The 17,790-nt window shown below is 38.9% G+C and overlaps 1 protein-coding gene across 4 annotated transcripts in view; it reads right to left on the bottom strand.

The window, feature by feature from the left end:
• Nucleotides 1–17,790, bottom strand: part of NCAPD3 (non-SMC condensin II complex subunit D3) — a 70,347-nt gene that overhangs the window by 17,433 nt on the left and 35,124 nt on the right. For 3 of the 4 annotated variants that reach the window (XM_088800801.1, XM_019718829.3, XM_019718832.3), the window contains 6 exons: nucleotides 17,143–17,258; nucleotides 13,659–13,766; nucleotides 3,523–3,637; nucleotides 3,321–3,428; nucleotides 1,966–2,204; nucleotides 872–951 (listed from right to left, as the gene is read on the bottom strand). In XM_088800801.1, the coding sequence (XP_088656927.1) occupies nucleotides 872–951; nucleotides 1,966–2,204; nucleotides 3,321–3,428; nucleotides 3,523–3,637; nucleotides 13,659–13,766; nucleotides 17,143–17,258 (766 nt within the window). The remainder of the gene's footprint in view (nucleotides 1–871; nucleotides 952–1,965; nucleotides 2,205–3,320; nucleotides 3,429–3,522; nucleotides 3,638–13,658; nucleotides 13,767–17,142; nucleotides 17,259–17,790) is intronic. The other variant, XM_019718830.3, reaches the window with a different exon arrangement.

Here is a 17,790-nt window from a genome sequence, read left to right as displayed (position 1 = left end):
TTGGAAAATTATACCCAAAGGAAACCGAACAAAAAGTCTTCCATGGAACTCAGAGCAAGTCACTGGTGACTATATTTAGAACCAGAGGGGCCCATTATTGTAAGCTATTTATAGTTAATGAACTCTATAAAGACCTTTTCCCAATCGTGGTAGCTTTTGCCATGGCATTCAATATTCTATTTTCCAACTGAAGATTTGCTTTAAAAAGAATTATTCATACAACATAATCTAGGTTGGCAAATTCTGTGAGGTCATTTTTCAACGCCTTGAAAAGAAATCTTTAAAAAAATTATTGAATGACAGGAATTAAGATGTGGCAAAGCAATTCCCTTCCAATTTTTAAGAAACAGCCGTATCTTGTAATTTGTATACTCTATTTCATACTGTGTGATTCTGTCTTAATTCCTAGAATTTTTTCCTACAACTGCTGCACTTAAAAGAAAGTCTGAACTCTATCAAAACTCACATTTTATTGGTTTAGAAATCAACATAGTTAAGTCAATGGCTAATGGCTACTATTCTGTAGTTCACCATGACAAAGGCATATACTGCTCTTTATTGCTGCTTTAGGAAGAGTGAACAGTTAGCGAATGTGGCCAATGCTGAGATTATTTAGTGGTGAATCTGAGTGAGTGTATCTTTCTTAACTCATATGCAAAATAAAGCTTTGTTATATAGCTTAGTGTTTTAATGGTATTAGTATTTTAAATAGCTGAGTATTTTAAAATCTGCTAATTTTCTGGCAACTGCCAAAAGCTCACTGAATCCTAAGTGACTCAGCTCCAAACCAGTTTTAAAGAAGAGAGATCTAACGTAGACTAGAAATTAGGTAAATCATTCAGCTGCTTGACATGTGAGGGAGAAGATTTACCTGGCAATGTCTGGGTGGGAATCGATCAGAGTGCTGACAAACCGAAAGAACAGAGAGCCCTTCCACTTCACAAACTCTTCCTGTACAAAGAGAAATGACATGGTTAAGGAGTACTTTTAATATTTAAATCTTAAAGGTATTCAGTCATATAACCAACTGTTAACTTTCTTTTGTTGTATCACACCTGAGAGCCGTTCAAGTCTGTCTGTGGCACATTAGCACAGTTTGTTAGCACTCGATTCCCAACCATCTTAAAAGCACATAACAAGTGTTAGTCACAAAGAGAAGTGGAGGAATATGTGGGTAGAACAGCATCAGATCTTCTACTGTATTAGGAAATGACTCAGAGCAGATGGCTTTAAAGGAAGAGTACCACTGGTTCCTTCATTGGGTACATAATGTACGAAAAAATAAGTATATGGAACATACCAGAATAGATGTATATCTTCATTAAATGCCCTCTTTTTAAACATCAAACATTATTCCCCCCTCATTATAGGCTCAACATTTGCTCTTAATGTTAAAAGTGTCTAATGCTCCGCAGAGCTCCACAGTTCACTAAGTTCTTTCACACACTAAAATGTCTCATTGGACTCTCAGAGCAACTCTCTGAGATAGCCAGGGAAAACATTATGGTCCCCATTTTATTAGATTGGGGCAAAAGTAGTTGCAGTTTTTGCAATTATTTAACCTTTTAAACCACAATTACTTTTGCACCAACCTAATACAAATGAAGCAGTTACGTGTGAGAAATATTGACGTGTTCAAAGTCAAGGAGAAAGAGAACCAGAACTAGAACTACCCATCTACTGAGTGTGCTTTTCTCTACATGGTGTTTCTTTGCAAAAATGAAACTTTACACTGTTTGACAGGATATCTGAACAACCACCCACAACAAATATTAGGAAGTAATGATCTGTTCAAAAGGCTGTACAGAACATTGTTAGAGTGATTATTTTAAACCAGAGATGAGGCTAATTATTTTCAGATTCTACTGCAAAGCATCACATTTCCTAAATTACTCAAATATTTCCTTAAACCAGAAACAATGTTGGAGGGGGAAAAAAAATGACAGGTCTAATTCTCATACAAACCTGCAAGAGATTGGTAAGCAAGATGAGCGTTTGCTTTCGGATGAATGGATCTGAATCCTTCAGACACATGGCGATATTGGGAATGTACTTGTCCACCATGACAGTGTACCGGATACAAAGGTCACACATAACAATTACGACGTTGTTGCGAACAGCCATGTCCTCGCACACCTCAAGCTCTCGTACAAGGGCCGGGATGCTCTTCTTTGCAAGATCCTCATGCTGCAAGCACAGCTTACCTGTTACAGAAGGCAGTAAGATGTCTTGATTCTGTTCCATTCTAATTCTGTGCCTACCCTTTCTCCAGAGATATGTTGCTACGGATTTTATTTAATCAAAGTTAAAACATCACATCAATAATCACAAAAAATCAAAGGCAGACAAACCCACATTACATATTAGAAATTTTAAAAGAGCTTAAGGAAAAATGCCTCCCGCACCCTCCAGGGTTTCATGAGGTATATACTATGAGATCTTCCTTCACTGCGGTAAAATTATCTTCTTTTTAAAGTCAACATTTGAATTTTGGAGTTGTCTACTTACCTGGAAAATGACCAATAAAACTAATAATGAACTTGCAATCTGAGCTAGGTAATTAGAAAAGAATGATCATCTCCTTTATTTTATTTCTTGTTCATAGGAGAAAGAAGGTTGTTGTTGAGTTTTGTTTGTGGGGTGTGCGTGCGTGTGTGTGTGTGTGTGTGTGTGAGTGTGCACGTGCACGCCCTGGAGAATGTTTTGCTCTTATTTACAGTTCTTAGGTTTAAAAAAATAAAAGTTATTATTAATACAAAAAGCATTCATAACTCTTATCCAGCATAAAATACACAATCACACTAAAAAGAAAAAAAATCAAAGTATAATATAGAGGTCAATATTTTCAAGATTAACACCAATTTGAGTTCATGAAGAAATATGCTTAATAAGCTCATCTACCAGTTCCGGAAAGTATTAAGTAAACCATCTCCTTTTATAAACTGGACTGCAAATTTATTCTTTCATTCCCAGAACTCAGTGTAGTACCTGGCATATAGTTCTTGATGAATAGACTTCATGGTGATACATTACGAAGAAAATCACAGGAACAGATATAATTGTAACAAATTAACATAAAAAAACAAAAGCTCCCTACAGGGAGTATCTTGAGTCTGATCATCTTGGGCAATTGCCAACCCAAAGGCTCTCACTGTCAGCACTCTGGCGTGCCCGAAGAGTTGGGTGCTCCTGCCATATTGGCATCCAAAACTCACAAGAGCTAGAGTAAACATAAGCTCAGCAGTATACAAGGCTGGCTTATGTACCCACAGAACTAGATTGCACAAGCACTACTCTCCCCACACGTTGTTCTTACTTACCCAAGGTAATGATGGCATGTGCTCTAATCGCAGAAGGCATGACAGAGCCTCTGACCTGGGGAACTGGTTGAGAGGCTGGGGCTTCACTCCTACCTTGAGAGGATGCTACTATAGGAAAAGGAAAAATTGTATATTTACAGTACTTCAGGGGCTAACCTAGCCTTAAGACAGAATGTACAGAGGATAATTTTAAGTGCCTTACAATCATCTGTATCAGCAGAAGAAGCTAGAATGGACTGAATCAGAAGGAAGGCTCGCTTCTCCACGCTGGCTGGACAGAGTTGGGCTATATCTCCTAAGGTGAAAATATACTTCACCTGCAAAGAAAATTGGTTTGGCAGTAAAAATAAGGCAAAAGAAAAATCAACTCTAGCTAGATTAAGGACACATCAATGGAGTACTTTTTTTTGTCCCCTCAATTTAAAAGATCTATATTTTTTTCACAAAATACACAGCCATTGTAAAAATTCAGTCACTACTTAACACAATTCATCTAAAATTAGGGTGACTGGATGATTTTATCACCTATATCTAGATACTTCTACAAGTAAAAGGGGGTGCTTATAGTAATTATGCTGTGATCACAGGTATAAACCATGATTATTGTGGGTAAAGGGGGATACAGAATTACCTTGTAATCCCACCAAACAAAAGTATCATTATTGTTTTTTTATATTACTTTCTTTTCAAAGTATTTTTATAATCATGTGGCTTTATGTTTGCTTTTCTTATACACGTACCAATCATGTTATTTTGAAGTTTGCAATTATTACTTCCAATATTAGGCATCCTTTTGTGTCAATATATACAATAACTATGCTTAATGACTACTAAAGTATGTTAAAAACTAGGATGTCATCATAATTCATTGCATTATTTCACTATTAATGAACACTTAAATTGTGTTTAATTCTTTGCTATTGTTTGCATTAGTGCTCACGCAACCCCTTTGTACCTTTGGATAAGTTCTACTTCCTTAGAAATGACATCAAGGTAAAAGAGCATATAAACTGTTGAACCTTTTAAAACATTATGTCCAAATTGTCCTCCACATTAGTTTACTATTTAGACTCCCACCAAAAACTTAAAAGTGCTGATTCCTCACAGCTGCCACGACTGTGTTTATAAAGGACATACTGCTTAACAGGTAAGTAACACTATGTCTTTTAATTCCCAAAAATGCAGGGGTGATGCAAAACAGTAAAATGTTAAATAAAGGCTTATTTTATTTTATTTTTATTTTATTTTTTTCCTTACAGGACTTTATTGGGGAATAGCGTGTACGTTCCAGGACTTTTTTTCCAAGTCAAGTTGTTGTCCTTTCAATCTTAGTTGTGGAGGGTGCCGTTCAGCTTCAAGTTGTTGTCCTTTCAGTCTTAGTTGTGGAGGGCGTAGCTCAGCTCCAGGTCCAGTTGCTGTTTCTAGTTGCAGGGGTTGCGGCCCACCATCCCTTGCGGGAGTTAACTGGCAACCTTGTGGTTGAGAGGATGCTTTCCAACCAACTGAGCCATCTGGAAGCTCAGCGGCAGCTCAGCTCAAGGTGCCCTGTTCAATCTTAGTTGCAGGGGGCGCTGCCCACTATCCCTTGTGGGACTTGAGGAATTGAACTGGCAACCTTGTGGTTGAGAGCCCACTGGCCCATGTGGGAATCGAACTGGCTGTCTTCGGAGTTAGGAGCACAGAGCTCTAACCGCCTGAGCCACCGGGCTGGCCCCAATAAAGGCTTATTTTAAAGTAAGAAAGCCAATAGGTACTGTATGTGTATTTTAAAAATCTTGAACATACTCTATCTGTTAGTGGATTAAAGGAATATTTAAATTCTACTTAAAGAAGAATGAAGTAAACAATATACATAAGGTAAATCTCCATATATATTTTGACTAAAGGGTAGATTTTGGTGACATATTTAACAGTGAAAAAAAATCGTAGGGGGAAATACTCACTGATCATAATAAGCATTTTTCTTAGTTTGGGAGATGACTACCCAGACAAATTAGAAAAGCAACACACCTTGTGGAAACCCTGGGGTCATGGCCATTCTACATATCATGGCCCTCTGACCTAAAACGTGCGGATACTGATTGATAATAATGATCTTTTTATTACTGAACCATGTGCTTATTAATGCCTCAGGCACAAGTAGTCTTCTCTTCTAACAAATCCAAACATTTTCTTCCATCACTATGTACAAGTGCGAGGTAACAAAGCAGGAACTGAACACAGAGAGAGGTTCTCTACTAATTTTCACGTAGATAAGGGATATAGCCAATTTTGATTAAATAATGGCCTACACTGAAGGGAATCAAAAATAAATTCACTATTTTCTTTTTTTCTTTGATATTTCTTTTTTTTTTAAATTTATTGGGATGACAATTCTTAGTAAAATTACATAGATTTCCGGTGTACAATTCTGTATTACATCATCTATAAATCACTTTGTGTGTTCAGCACCCAGAGTCAGTTCTCCTTCCATCACCATATATTTGATCCTCTTTACCCTCATCTACCACCTCCCTCCCCTCTTACCCTCTGCTAACCAATAACTATTGTCTGTGTCTATGAGTTTTTGTTTTTCATTTGTTTCTCTTGTTCTTTTGTTGTTTTTGGTTCATATACCACATATCAGTGAAATCACATGGTTCTCTGCTTTTTCTGACTTATTTCGCTTAGCATTATAATCTCAAGATCCATCCATGTTGTCACAAATGTTCCTATATCATCTTTTCTTACCGCCGAATAGTATTCCATTATGTATATATACCACAACTTCTCTATCCATTCAGCTATTGAAGGACATTTTGGTTGTTTCCATGTCTTGGCCACCGTAAATAAAGCTGCGATGAACATTGGAGCACACTTGTCTTTATGGCTAAATGTTTTCAGATTTTTGGGGTAGATACCCAGGAGAGGGATTGCTGGGTCATATGGCAATTCTATTCATAATTTTTTGAGGAACCTGCGCATTGCCTTCCTTAGTGGCTGCACCAGTCTGCATTCCCACCAACAGTGTATGAGGGTTCCTTTTTCTCCACAGCCTCTCGAATACTTGTTACTATTTCTCTTGATGATAGACATTCTAACTGGAGGGAGGTGATATCTCATTGTGGTTTTTATTTGCATTTCTCTGATGATTAGTGATGTTGATATTTTTTTCATGTCTATTTGCCATTTGTATGTCCCCTTGGGAGAAATGTCTCTTCAGGTCGTCGGCCCATTTTCCAATTGGATTGTTTTTGTTGTTGTTGCTGAGTTTCATGAGTTCCTTGTATATTTTGGATATTAGCCCCTTATCGGAGGCACTGTTTGCAAAAATCTTCTCCCATTCAGTTGGTGGCCTCTTTATTTTGTCAATGGTTTCGTTTCCTGTGCAGAAGCTTTTAAGTTTCATATAGTCCCATTCGTTTATTTTAGCTTTTACTTCCATTGCCTTTGGAGTTAAATTCGTAAACTGCTCTTTTAACCCAAGGTCCATAAGTTTAGTACCTATGTTTTCTTCTATGCAATTTATTGTGTCAGGTCTTATGCTTAAGTCTTTGGTCCATTTTGAATTAATTTTGGTACATGGTGACAGATAGCAGTCCAGTTTCATTCTTTTGCACGTGGCTATCCAATTCTCCCAGCACAATTTATTGAAGAGGCTGTCTTTTCTCCATTATATGTTTTTTGCTTCTTTGTCAAAAATTATCTGCCCATATTTATGTGGTTTTATTTCTGGGTTCTCAATTCTATTCCATTGGTCTATGTGTCTGTTTTTCTGCCAATACCATGCTCTTTTGATTATTATAGCCCTGTAGTACAAGCTAAAGTCAGGGAGTGTGATACCTCCAGTATTGTTCTTTTTTCTTAAGATTGTTTTGACTATTTGAGGTCTTTTGGGGTTTCAAACAAATCTGATGATTTTTTGTTCTATTTATTTAAAACATGACATTGGGATTTTGATGGGGATTGCATTAAATCTGTATATTGCTTTGGGTAATATGGCCATTTTAACTATGTTGATTCTTCCAATCCATGAGCACGGAATGTCTTTCCATTTCTTTGTGTCTTCTTCAATTTCTTTTAAAAATGTCTTATAGTTTTCAGCATATAGGTCCCTCACATCCTTGGTTAAGTTTATTTCTAGGTATTTTATTCTTTTTGCTGTAATTGCAAAAGGAATTGTTTTTTGTATTTCTTTTTCTGAGATTTCATTGTTAGTGTATAGGAATGCAATGGACTTTTGTACGTTGATTTTGTAGCCAGCAACTTTACTGGCTATTCGTTGATTGTTTCTAATAGCTTTTTGGTAGAGTCTTTAGGGTTTTCTATATATAGCATCATGTCATCTGCAAAGAGTGACAATTTAACTTCTTCATTCATTTGGATGCCTTTTATTTCTTTCTCTTGTCTGATTGCTCTGGCAAGGACTTCCAACACTATGTTGAAAACCAGAGGTGACAGGGGACAGCCCTGTCGTGTTCCTGAACATAGAGCAAAGGGCTTCAGTTTTTCACCATTAATTATGAGATTAGCTGAGGGCTTGTCATATATGGCCTTTATTATGTTAAGGTATTTTCCTTCTATACCTATTTTATTAAGTGTTTAAATCATAAATGGATGTTGTATCTTGTCAAATGCATTTTCTGCATCAATTGATATAATCACATGATTTTTGTCCTTTATTTTATTTATGTGATGTATCACATTGATGGATTTGCGGATGTTGAACCATCCTTGTGCCCCGGGGATGAACCCCACTCGGCCGTGATGAATAATCTTTTGAATGCATTGTTGTATTCGATTTGCTAGAATTTTGTTGAGGATTTTTGCATCTGTATTCATCAGAGATATTGGTCTGTAGTTTTCTTTTTTTGTGTTGTCCTTACCAGGTTTTGGTATCAGGGTAATGTTGGCCGCATAAAATAAGTTAGGGAGTACTGTCTCTTCAATTTTTTGCAAGAGTTTGAGCAGGATTGGTATTAGATCCTCTTTGAAGGTTTGATAGAATTCACCAGTGAAGCCATCTGGTCCAGGACTTTTGCTTTTGGGAAGGTTTTGGATGACTGATTCAATTTCATTACCGGTGATTGGTCTGTTTAGATTTTCCAGTCTTCATGGTTCAGCTTAGGAAGGCTACATGTTTCTAAGAACTTGTCCATTTCTTCTAGGTTATTGAATTGGGTGGCAAAAGTCCTTCGTAGTATTCTTGGATGACCCTTTGTATTTCTGTGGTGTCCGTGATAACTTCCCCTTTTTAATTTCTGATTTTGTTAATTAGTGTCTTCTCTCTTTTTATCTTAGTGAGTCTAGCCAAGGGTTTGTCATTTTTTTTTTTTTAATGATTTTATTGGGGAAGGGGATCAGGACTTTATTGGGAACAGTGTGTATTTCCAGGCCTTTTTTCCAAGTCAAGTTGTTGTCCTTTCAATCTTAGTCGTGCAGGGAGCCGTTCAGCTTCAAGTTGTTGTCCTTTCAGTCTTAGTTGTGGACGGCGCAGCTCGGCTCCAGGTCCAGTTCCCGTTTTCTAGTTGCAGGGGGCGCAGCCCACCATCCCTAGAGTGAGTCGAACCAGCAACCTCGTGGTTGAGAGGACACACTCCAACCAACTGAGCCATCCGGGATCTCAGTGGCAGCTTAGCTCAAGGTGCCATGTTCAATCTTAGTTGCAGGGGGTGCTGCCCACCATCCTTTGCGGGACTCGAGGAATTCAACTGGCTACCTTGTGGTTGAGAGCCCGTGCTCCAACCAACTGAGCCATCCGGGAGGCAGCTCAGCTCAAGGTGCCGTGTTCTATCTTAGTTGCAGGGGGTGCTGCCCACCATCCCTTGCAGGACTCGAGGAGTTGAACAAGCAACTTGTGGTTGAGAGCCCACTGGCCCATGTGGGAATCGAACTGGCAGCCTTCGGAGTTAGGAGCATGGAGCTAACCACCTGAGCCACCGGGCCGGCCCATTTGTCAATTTTGTTAATCTTTTCAAAGAACCAGCTCTTTGTCACATTAATTTTTTCTATTGTCTTTTTGTTGTCTATTTCATTTAGCTGTGCTTTGATTTTGGTTATTTCCTTTCTTCTGCTGAACTTGGGTTTCATTTGTTCTTCTTTTTCTAGTTCCTTAAGGTGTAACATGAGGTTATATATTTGGGATTTTTCTTGTTTCTTGAGACAGGTCTGTAATGATATAAATTTCCCTCTTATAACTGGTTTCGCTGCATCCCCAAAATTTTGCTAGGATGTATTTTCATTGTCATTTGTCTCTATGTATCTTTTGATCGCTCATAATATCTTCTTTGACCCGGTCGTTCTTTAAAAGTATGTTGTTTAATCTCCATGTATTTGTGTTTTTTCCTGCTTTCTTTTTGCTTTGAAAATATCCAGTTTCAAAGCCTTGTGATCAGAGAATATGCTTGGTATGATTTCAATCTTCTTAAATTTGCTGAGACTGATTTTATGTCCCAATATATGGTCTATCCTTGAGTATGTTCCATGTACACTAGAAAAAAATTACTAATCTGATGTTTTAGGATGAACTGGTCTATATATGTCAGTTATGTCCATTTCATCTAATGTGTCATTTAGGGCTGCTATTTCGTTATTTATTTTTTCTTTGATGGTCTATCCAAAACTGTCAATGATGTATTTAAGTCCCCTAAGTATAATTGAGTTTTGGTCAATTTCTCCCTTTAGTTTTGTTAGTAGTTGCTTGGTATATTTCGGTGCTCCCTGATTGGGGGCATAAATATTGATGATTGTTATGTCTTCTTGTTGTATAGTCCCCTTTACCATTATGAAATGTCCATCTTTGTCTCTTGTTACCTTTTTCACCCTGAAGTCTGTTTCATCTGATATCATTATGGCTACATCTGATTTTCTAGGGATACCATTTACTTGGAGTGTCAATTTCCACCCTTTCACTTTGAGTCTATGCTTGTCCTTATAGCTGAGATGTGTCTCTTAGAGACAACATATGGTTGGGTTTAGTTTTTTTATCCAATCTGCTACTCTGTGCCTTTTTTTGTGTGTGAGTTCAGTCCATTTACATTTGGGGTGATTATTGATATGTGAGGATTTCCTGTCATTCTATCTTTAGTTTTCTGGTAAGGCTGTGTCTCCATTGTTTCTTTGTCTTTTTGTTGTTCTCTATTATTTCTGTGTGGTTGCATTCTATGTTTCCCTCTGTTTCTTCTTTTATTACAGCATATATTTCAGTTCTGGATTTTTTTGAGTGGTTACCCTTACATTTATGTAAAAGAAAGTTTGATATTTAGAGTATTCCATTTTCTTTAGCATGCTTACTTTCTCCATTCCCATATTCCGGTTCAGGCCTTTACTCTCCCCCTTTTTATGTTTTGGTTGACACAAAGTGTCCCTGTTGATGGTGGTCGAATAGCCTCCTTTAGTATTTCTTGTAGTGTAGGTCGTGTATTAGAAAATTCCATTAGCTTCCGTATGTCTGGAAAGGTCTTATTCCTCCTTCATATCTAAAGGATGTCTTTGCTGGATATATTATTCTTGGCTCAATTTCTCTCTTTCAATAGTTTGAATATTTGGTTCCACTCCCTCCTGGCTTGCAGAGTTTTTGCTGAAAAATCTGATGATAATCTAATGGGCTTCCCTTTGTAGGTTACCGTCTTCTTTTCCCTGGCTGCCTTGAGGATTCTTTCTTTGTTGTTGGTTTTAGACAGCTTCAATACAATGTGCCTTGGAGAAGGCTTGTTGGGACTGAGGTAATTAGGTGTTCTGTTTGCTTCTTGGATTCGAGGATCCAGTTCTGTCCACAAGTTTGGGTAGTTCTCATCAACAATTTGTTTGAATATATTCTTTGTTCCGTTCTCTCTTTCTTCTCCTTCTGGTATGCCCATTATTCTTGTATTGCTCTTTCTGATGGAGTCAGAAAGTTCTGGTAGAATTCTTTCATTTCTTTTAACTGTGAAGTCTCTTTTTTTTTTTCCATCCGTGTCATTTCCAGGTTTCTATCTTCAATGTCACTGATTCTTTTCTCTATCTGGTTTACTCTATTGCCTAAGCTGGGTTATTTCATTCTTCATTTCTTCTATTGAGCTCTTAATCTCCAGAAATTCTATTTGGTTCTTTTTAAAATTTCAGTCTCTTTCGTAAAATGCTCTTGTTTTTCTTTGATTGTGTTTCTGCGTTCATTAAAGTGCCTGTCTGTGTTTTCTTGCATCTTGTTGAGTTTTTTCAAAACTGCAATCTTGAAGTCACATATTTCCATATCTTTAAGTCCCTTTTTTGGAGACTTTTCACTTTCTTTCTGAGCTGTCTTGTTGCCTTGGTTATTCATGGCAATTACTGATTTATTATTTCTCTTCCTAGACATCTACCGGAGTGGGTTCTACAACAGGTTGATAGGAAGAGGTCTTTCTTTTGTTTTCCAGTATGTGTTGGTAGAATGTTTTATTTTCTCTCCGACTGCAGCCTTTTTCTCTCTCGTATGGTAGTGTTATGTGTTCTCTGCACTATTCCAGCTTCTCACACAATGTGGGGATTCCCTCGGAGACGGGCTTCTCCTCTGTTAATAGCTCACCTGGGTCACAGGGAGCAGTGTCCGTGTGGGTATGCAGAGAACTTTTGAAGTTCCAAAGCTCTTCCTGGACCAGATTCAGAGCCCATGTGTTTCAGCAGTTCTGTTTACTCCTGCAGGGATCTGCCCAGATAGGTGGGGCCAGGGCGGGGTGAGTTGTGAGAGGTGGCTCAGAGCAATGGTGGAGACCACCACCACAGCTGGTCCTGCTTCCACAGCTCTCTCCCTTTTGCGGAACTAGTTGGGCTGCGAATCTGTGTCTGCGGTCCACAGTTCTCAGAACAGCACATATTCTGTTCTTTTGATCTGACACTGCTACTGTTGTGCTTCTAGCACCGGGCAGGTGGGGGCGCGGTGAGCTCTGGGATGGTAGGGAGGGGGCGGCTAGTCTCAGTGCCTAAAGCTTCCGTTCTCTGCTCCGCAGTGAGGGCTTAAACCACCGTTTTCGGCCTTCTTCCCTCAGTCAAGCTCACAGCACTGAGCCAGGTCTGCGTCCTGAGCCCAGGCATCTTCGTCTCCGCAATTCTCCCTTCCCTCCTCCCCTGCTCGCGTGATTCGCCCACCTTTATGTGAATTCAGTAGTGGGCCTCTTCATCTTGCCTGCCTGCTGTGCAGGGAATCCTTTGTGGAGTTATAGTTGTTTGATTAGTTGTAAATTCCAGGGGAGATTTACAGAGGCTCACCTCATGATGCCATAGTGATGACGTCACTATTTTCTTTATTGAACAGTCTCAGATGTTGGAATCAGAATTACCACATATTTTGTTGATGGTCAACCACTTGAATCGGAACACCAGCTCTATATTTATTGGCTCACAGTAATCTCTGGCACTGACACAATTTCTAAAGCAAGGATGCCATATCAGACACTCTTGCTGCTCCAAAGTCGTTTGTGTTTTCAATGTTCAAATATCTCATTATATTTTATACAGGAAACTCTCAGCACTATCCCCAGGGGTGTCCAAACTGCGGTCCGCGGGCCAACTGTGGCCCATGATCCACTGTTAATAGGCCCGCAGCAAATTCCAAAAGTATATTTAGTTGACTTAAATAAACCAGATGAGGCAATACATACTTCACCTCGAGTGAGTAGCCCGGCTGTTTGTGTATTTTACCGCATATGGCCCTTGGTGAAAAACGTTGAAAAAAGTTTGGACGCCCCTGCCCTTGTTCTATAGTCTGATGTTCAGAAAGTTCAGCAGACATTATAATTGAAAAAAATCAAAGATTCAAAAGAACAAAGAGTACACTCACTTTACTTTCTTGCTTTAGTATTTCTAAGCCTGACTCTACCAAGCTCACAACACATATTGTTTTCCCTGTTGGATCAAGTATCTCATAGGATCTACCTGGAGGAAGCGTATACCATAAAGTTCCCCCCCCCCCCCCAGATAACAAGTACATGAGAAAAAAATGAACAGGTCATCAATAAAAATTTTTTTGGGGGGCTGGATGGCTCAGTTGCTTAGAGTGCGAGCTCTCAACAACAAAGTTGCCAGTTCAATTCCCACATGGGATGGTGGGCTGTACCCCCTGCAACTAAAGATTGAAAATGGCGACTGGACTTAGAGCTGAGCTGTGCCCTCTACAACTAGACTGAAGGACAACGACTTGGAGCTGATGGGCCCTGGAGAAACACACTGTTCCCCAATATTCTCCAATAAAATTTAAAAAAAAAAAAATTAACTTTTTTCTACAAAAAGAATAAACTCTAGGCTAGGAAAATCCTTTTCTTGCTAATAGTATTAGAAATGCACATGACAAAGTCATCTTTAAAAAACCCAACACATATAGAGGAAGAGAAGAGAACAGTTACTTACCAACAGGTCTTCATCCATATTCCCGGCTCCATCTTCCTTCAGAACGATGTTGGAGAGGCAGTGTACACAGGTGGACAGGACATCCCCGCACACTTCCTTCAGTAATTCCTATGGCAAATTAAAGGTCATCTCTGAAGAATCCCTTATGTCTATCAAACTACTCAGGAAACACAATTTTCTCAAGAAACTCTATGATCTTCAAATGTCGAAACCGTAAGCCATGAAAAAGCGAGCCATCATAGGGAGAGATACACACACACACACACACACACACACACACACACACATATATGAAATCTTTCTTTCTACATTTACCCTATAAATGAAAAGGGCATATATTTGGGAAGATCGAGTGCCCTAATTTATGTGATATCTGTAATAGCTGAGCTCCTCAAATAATAAAAACATTGTAATTCTTCTGGCATAAGCAGATGGTGAATTATCTACTGTAATAAATAACATATTTTAAAAAGACATAGAACAAAAAAGAACAGTTGCTGTTCTTCTGAAATTTATTCATTAGCGACAAGTTTTCAGTGTCTCTTGTTAAAGTAACCTCAGAGGGTCATCACCTCTAGCCCACAACATCTAACTACACTTATATATCAAGCAAGGGAGCTTGATCACATTCTACAACTCTTTGACTTCAATTTCTCTAGGAGGCCATTCCAAAACACCCAGGTTGAGTTAAGTGGCTCCACCCCGGTACTTCCATGTTACCCGATGCACACTTCTATTTCAGGAATTGTTATATCACATTGAAATCAACTGTTCAGGTGTCTATCTCCCCTACTAAGCTGGAGGGGCCTGAGGAATGGCCTGTCTTAACTACTGCCCCAGTGCCCAGCAGCACTACCACAAAATGGTACTCAATGTTGGCCAACCATCATTATGACCCAAGTGTTTTTCCGTCTGACTTGGCCTAATGTTTCAAAACTACTGTCTTTGTTACCTTTTAAAGAATTATTGAACTTAAGATTTCAATAAAGTGTACCACTTGGGCTATAATGCTGTCCAAGAGAGCTTCTGGAACCCATGTGCTCTATCCTGATAACACAAAGGCTAACTTGTTTGAGACCTCAAGCCTAGAACTTGGCTGGGAAGTAAGTCTAATAACTTTTGGAATCATGGAATCTGGGAGAGAACTGTCAAGGCCATCCAATTGTGGGATTGTCTCCACACATGGACTTATGACAAGATGTCCAGCTTCTTCGTGAACACCTCCAATGACCAGAGATGTGTTTTCAGGCAAGTCCCTCTATTATAGGCAGACCTCAGTATGGTTCTTCTTCAGTTGGCCAAAATTTGTGGCCGCGCAATTCCCACCCACTGGTCTAAATTGGTACTCTTGATGACAAATAAACCCAATTCTTCTTTCTTTTGAAAGTCCTTCATATATGTGAATTTAGCTAGAAAGCCTGTCCCACATTAATTCTTCCCTTCTCCAGCTAAACAGCCCAGGTTCATCAGCCGCTCCCTATACAACCTACTTGTCATCCCATCTAATTGCTCTCCTATGAATATATTTAGTTTTATCAACATTTCTCTGAAGAGTTGTCAATGAAATTGAATTATAGAACATGTCAACTTAGATTTAACCAGTATAAAGAGTTGGACCATCACCCCTCTTATTCTAAACACTATTTCTATTAATACAGTTCAAGATCTCATAAAATTTTTTTCAATGATAGCCAGAAACCCGAACCTATTAATTCACCCCAAGCTTACAGATAGCAAAAATGCCCAAAGACCTCAATATTTTCATATACATTGCTGTTAAGCTATATCCTGATCACCTATACTTTTTACCAGTAAAATACAGAATATTAATTTACAAAGAAGACTAAAAGTAATGCTCAGGGGAAACAAATACATCATGTGTTTGTTGGAAACACATCATTTCCAACATCCTAAGATGTTGGAAAACTTCAGGACCTTAGTCCACTGTCTACCACCAAGAGAGATGGTGTTAGAGCTAAAACCCTGGCCCTTTTGTAACACAGTAGTAAGTTCTACCTCTCATCTAGTTCTCACTTTCTAAATTTGAAGACAACTCTGTTTTCCTCACAGATTCTAGCAATGATACAACTTAATGTTATAATGACTGTGGGCCATTGGTAAGCAGACAGTGACTTATGACCCTGACTGCTCATAGCACAGATCGTTCTTCTTCCAGCCAAGGCTGGAGAAAAAAACACTGGGAAGGGATTCAGTGACCTTAGTTCCAGGCATAGGTCTGTTATTAATAAGCTGTGTGCCAATGAAACTTGCAGGATCACAGTTTCATAATCTGCCATATCATTTTTTTTTACATCCTTTCCTTGTTACCAGCTTTTTGTTTTGTTTTGTCTTTACCTGTTTTCTGCTATTCAAATATTCTCTCTCCTTAGGTAATGTTCCTTATTTAAAAGTTTTTTGTACACTTTCTTGGATCCAAACATGAATGGTTAGAAAAATCAAATAAAGCAAGTATCCCTTTCACTAAAAAGTGCCAAAAGGTATACACCAGGAAAACCAGACACCATTTATATGGAAAGAGCTGGGCATTTTTAGTCAAGTAAATTTCAACCTGTTTTAAGTCCTAAGCAAAAAAGTGACAACATATTATCTTATTATGTCTGTTACTACAAATAGAAAATGCCACTTATCAAAGAAGGGCTTTAAAGAACTTATACAACAAAAGGAAGCCTAGGAAGGTAGGTAAGAAGCTCAGATGAAGCAACAATTTTTTTTTTTATTCTGGAAAAACATAAATATATTCTGGCTATAATTTAAATTAATTGTTGACTTCTAGAATAATAACCCTCAGCCCTAAAATTTTTGATATGATTAGCACTGTCTAGGAGTGTATTTCATGATAAAAACAGAACACGTGGTAATAATTTATTGGAGATACTGATATGGATACATTTTAGGGAGTCAAAGTAATTCTTTATCTCACTTAAACACTGGTTTGTACTTGGGTTAATGCTTCCACATAAAACATTAGCTGTAGGCTCTGAGCAGCTTTGTGGACGTGATACACAAGAAATATTAGAGCAATGTAGTCTTACAGTACAGGATAGGATTGTGACTTAATCAAATGATCAGAAATCTTCTGGTCTGGAGGGAACCCCCTCACTAGGTAGAAAATCGTCTATGAATCATTCTTGAGCTGAGGGTACACGTGAAGGAGGAGGACACGCAAAGCTATCACAAGCACCTGGGCTATAGCTTATTAAAGGTTGACCTTGCAGAGTTCTCACTTGTACCGAGAACCAAGGTGGTGGCTTTCTAAGGGAACTGCATGTCTTTAGCAGCAAAGATCCTTTTGGGGAATGTCAACGGCTTGTCACATTGTTTCCTTTTGTTGTAGTAACAGCTGCTGGGGACTATCCATCCTTACAGGTGCTCTACAGAGAACACTTCTCAAACTTAACAACAGAGTAATACAGCTACTAAGTACAAATAAACGCAGACGTATCCAGGAAGGTTTGTAGCGTACCTGTTCCTCCACAGGTGTTTCTGCAGCTGCTGTACAGAGTCTTTGCAAAGTGTCAACAGCTGAGCTGATCAACTCTAGAGACCACTGGAATCCATTCAGCTTACACTTGACAACATCTAAAAAGGAAATCAAGGGGCGGATGGGTGGCTCAGTTGGTTAGAGCACGAACTCTGGGCAGCGGGGCTGCCGGTTTGATTCCCACATGGGCCAGCGAGCTGCGCCCTCTGCAAATGGAATGGAGTCAAGGGGCTGCCGCTCAGCTCCCGGGTGGCCAGATGGCTCAGTTGGTTGGAGCGTGGGCTCTCAACCACAAGGTTGCTGGTTCTACTCCCACAACGGATGGTGGGCTGTGTCCCCTGCAACTAACAATGGCAACTGGACCTGGAGCTGAGCTGCGCCCTCCACAACTAAGATTGAAAAGGGAAACAACCTGACTTGGGGGGAAAAAAAAAAGTCCCGGAAGTACATGCTGTTCCCCAATAAAATCCTGTTCCCCTGTCCCAGTTAAAAAAAAAAAAGTACTGAAAGAAATAATGGCTCAAAAAATAAAATAAACAAAAAGGAAATCAAAATCCTTCACGTTTAACTACTCAGAAATATACTGAAAGTGAGAGGCAATGCCTTTTCAAGATTCTCCAATAGGGCGGC

The sequence above is a fragment of the Rhinolophus sinicus genome, chromosome 9 (assembly GCF_057876585.1).
Source record: "Rhinolophus sinicus isolate RSI-liver-muscle chromosome 9, RSI-T2T, whole genome shotgun sequence".
NCBI classification, from domain to species: Eukaryota; Metazoa; Chordata; class Mammalia; order Chiroptera; family Rhinolophidae; genus Rhinolophus; species Rhinolophus sinicus.
The sequence above is the reverse complement of the archived record's forward strand: the minus strand, read 5'-3'. Positions and strand labels throughout refer to the sequence as shown.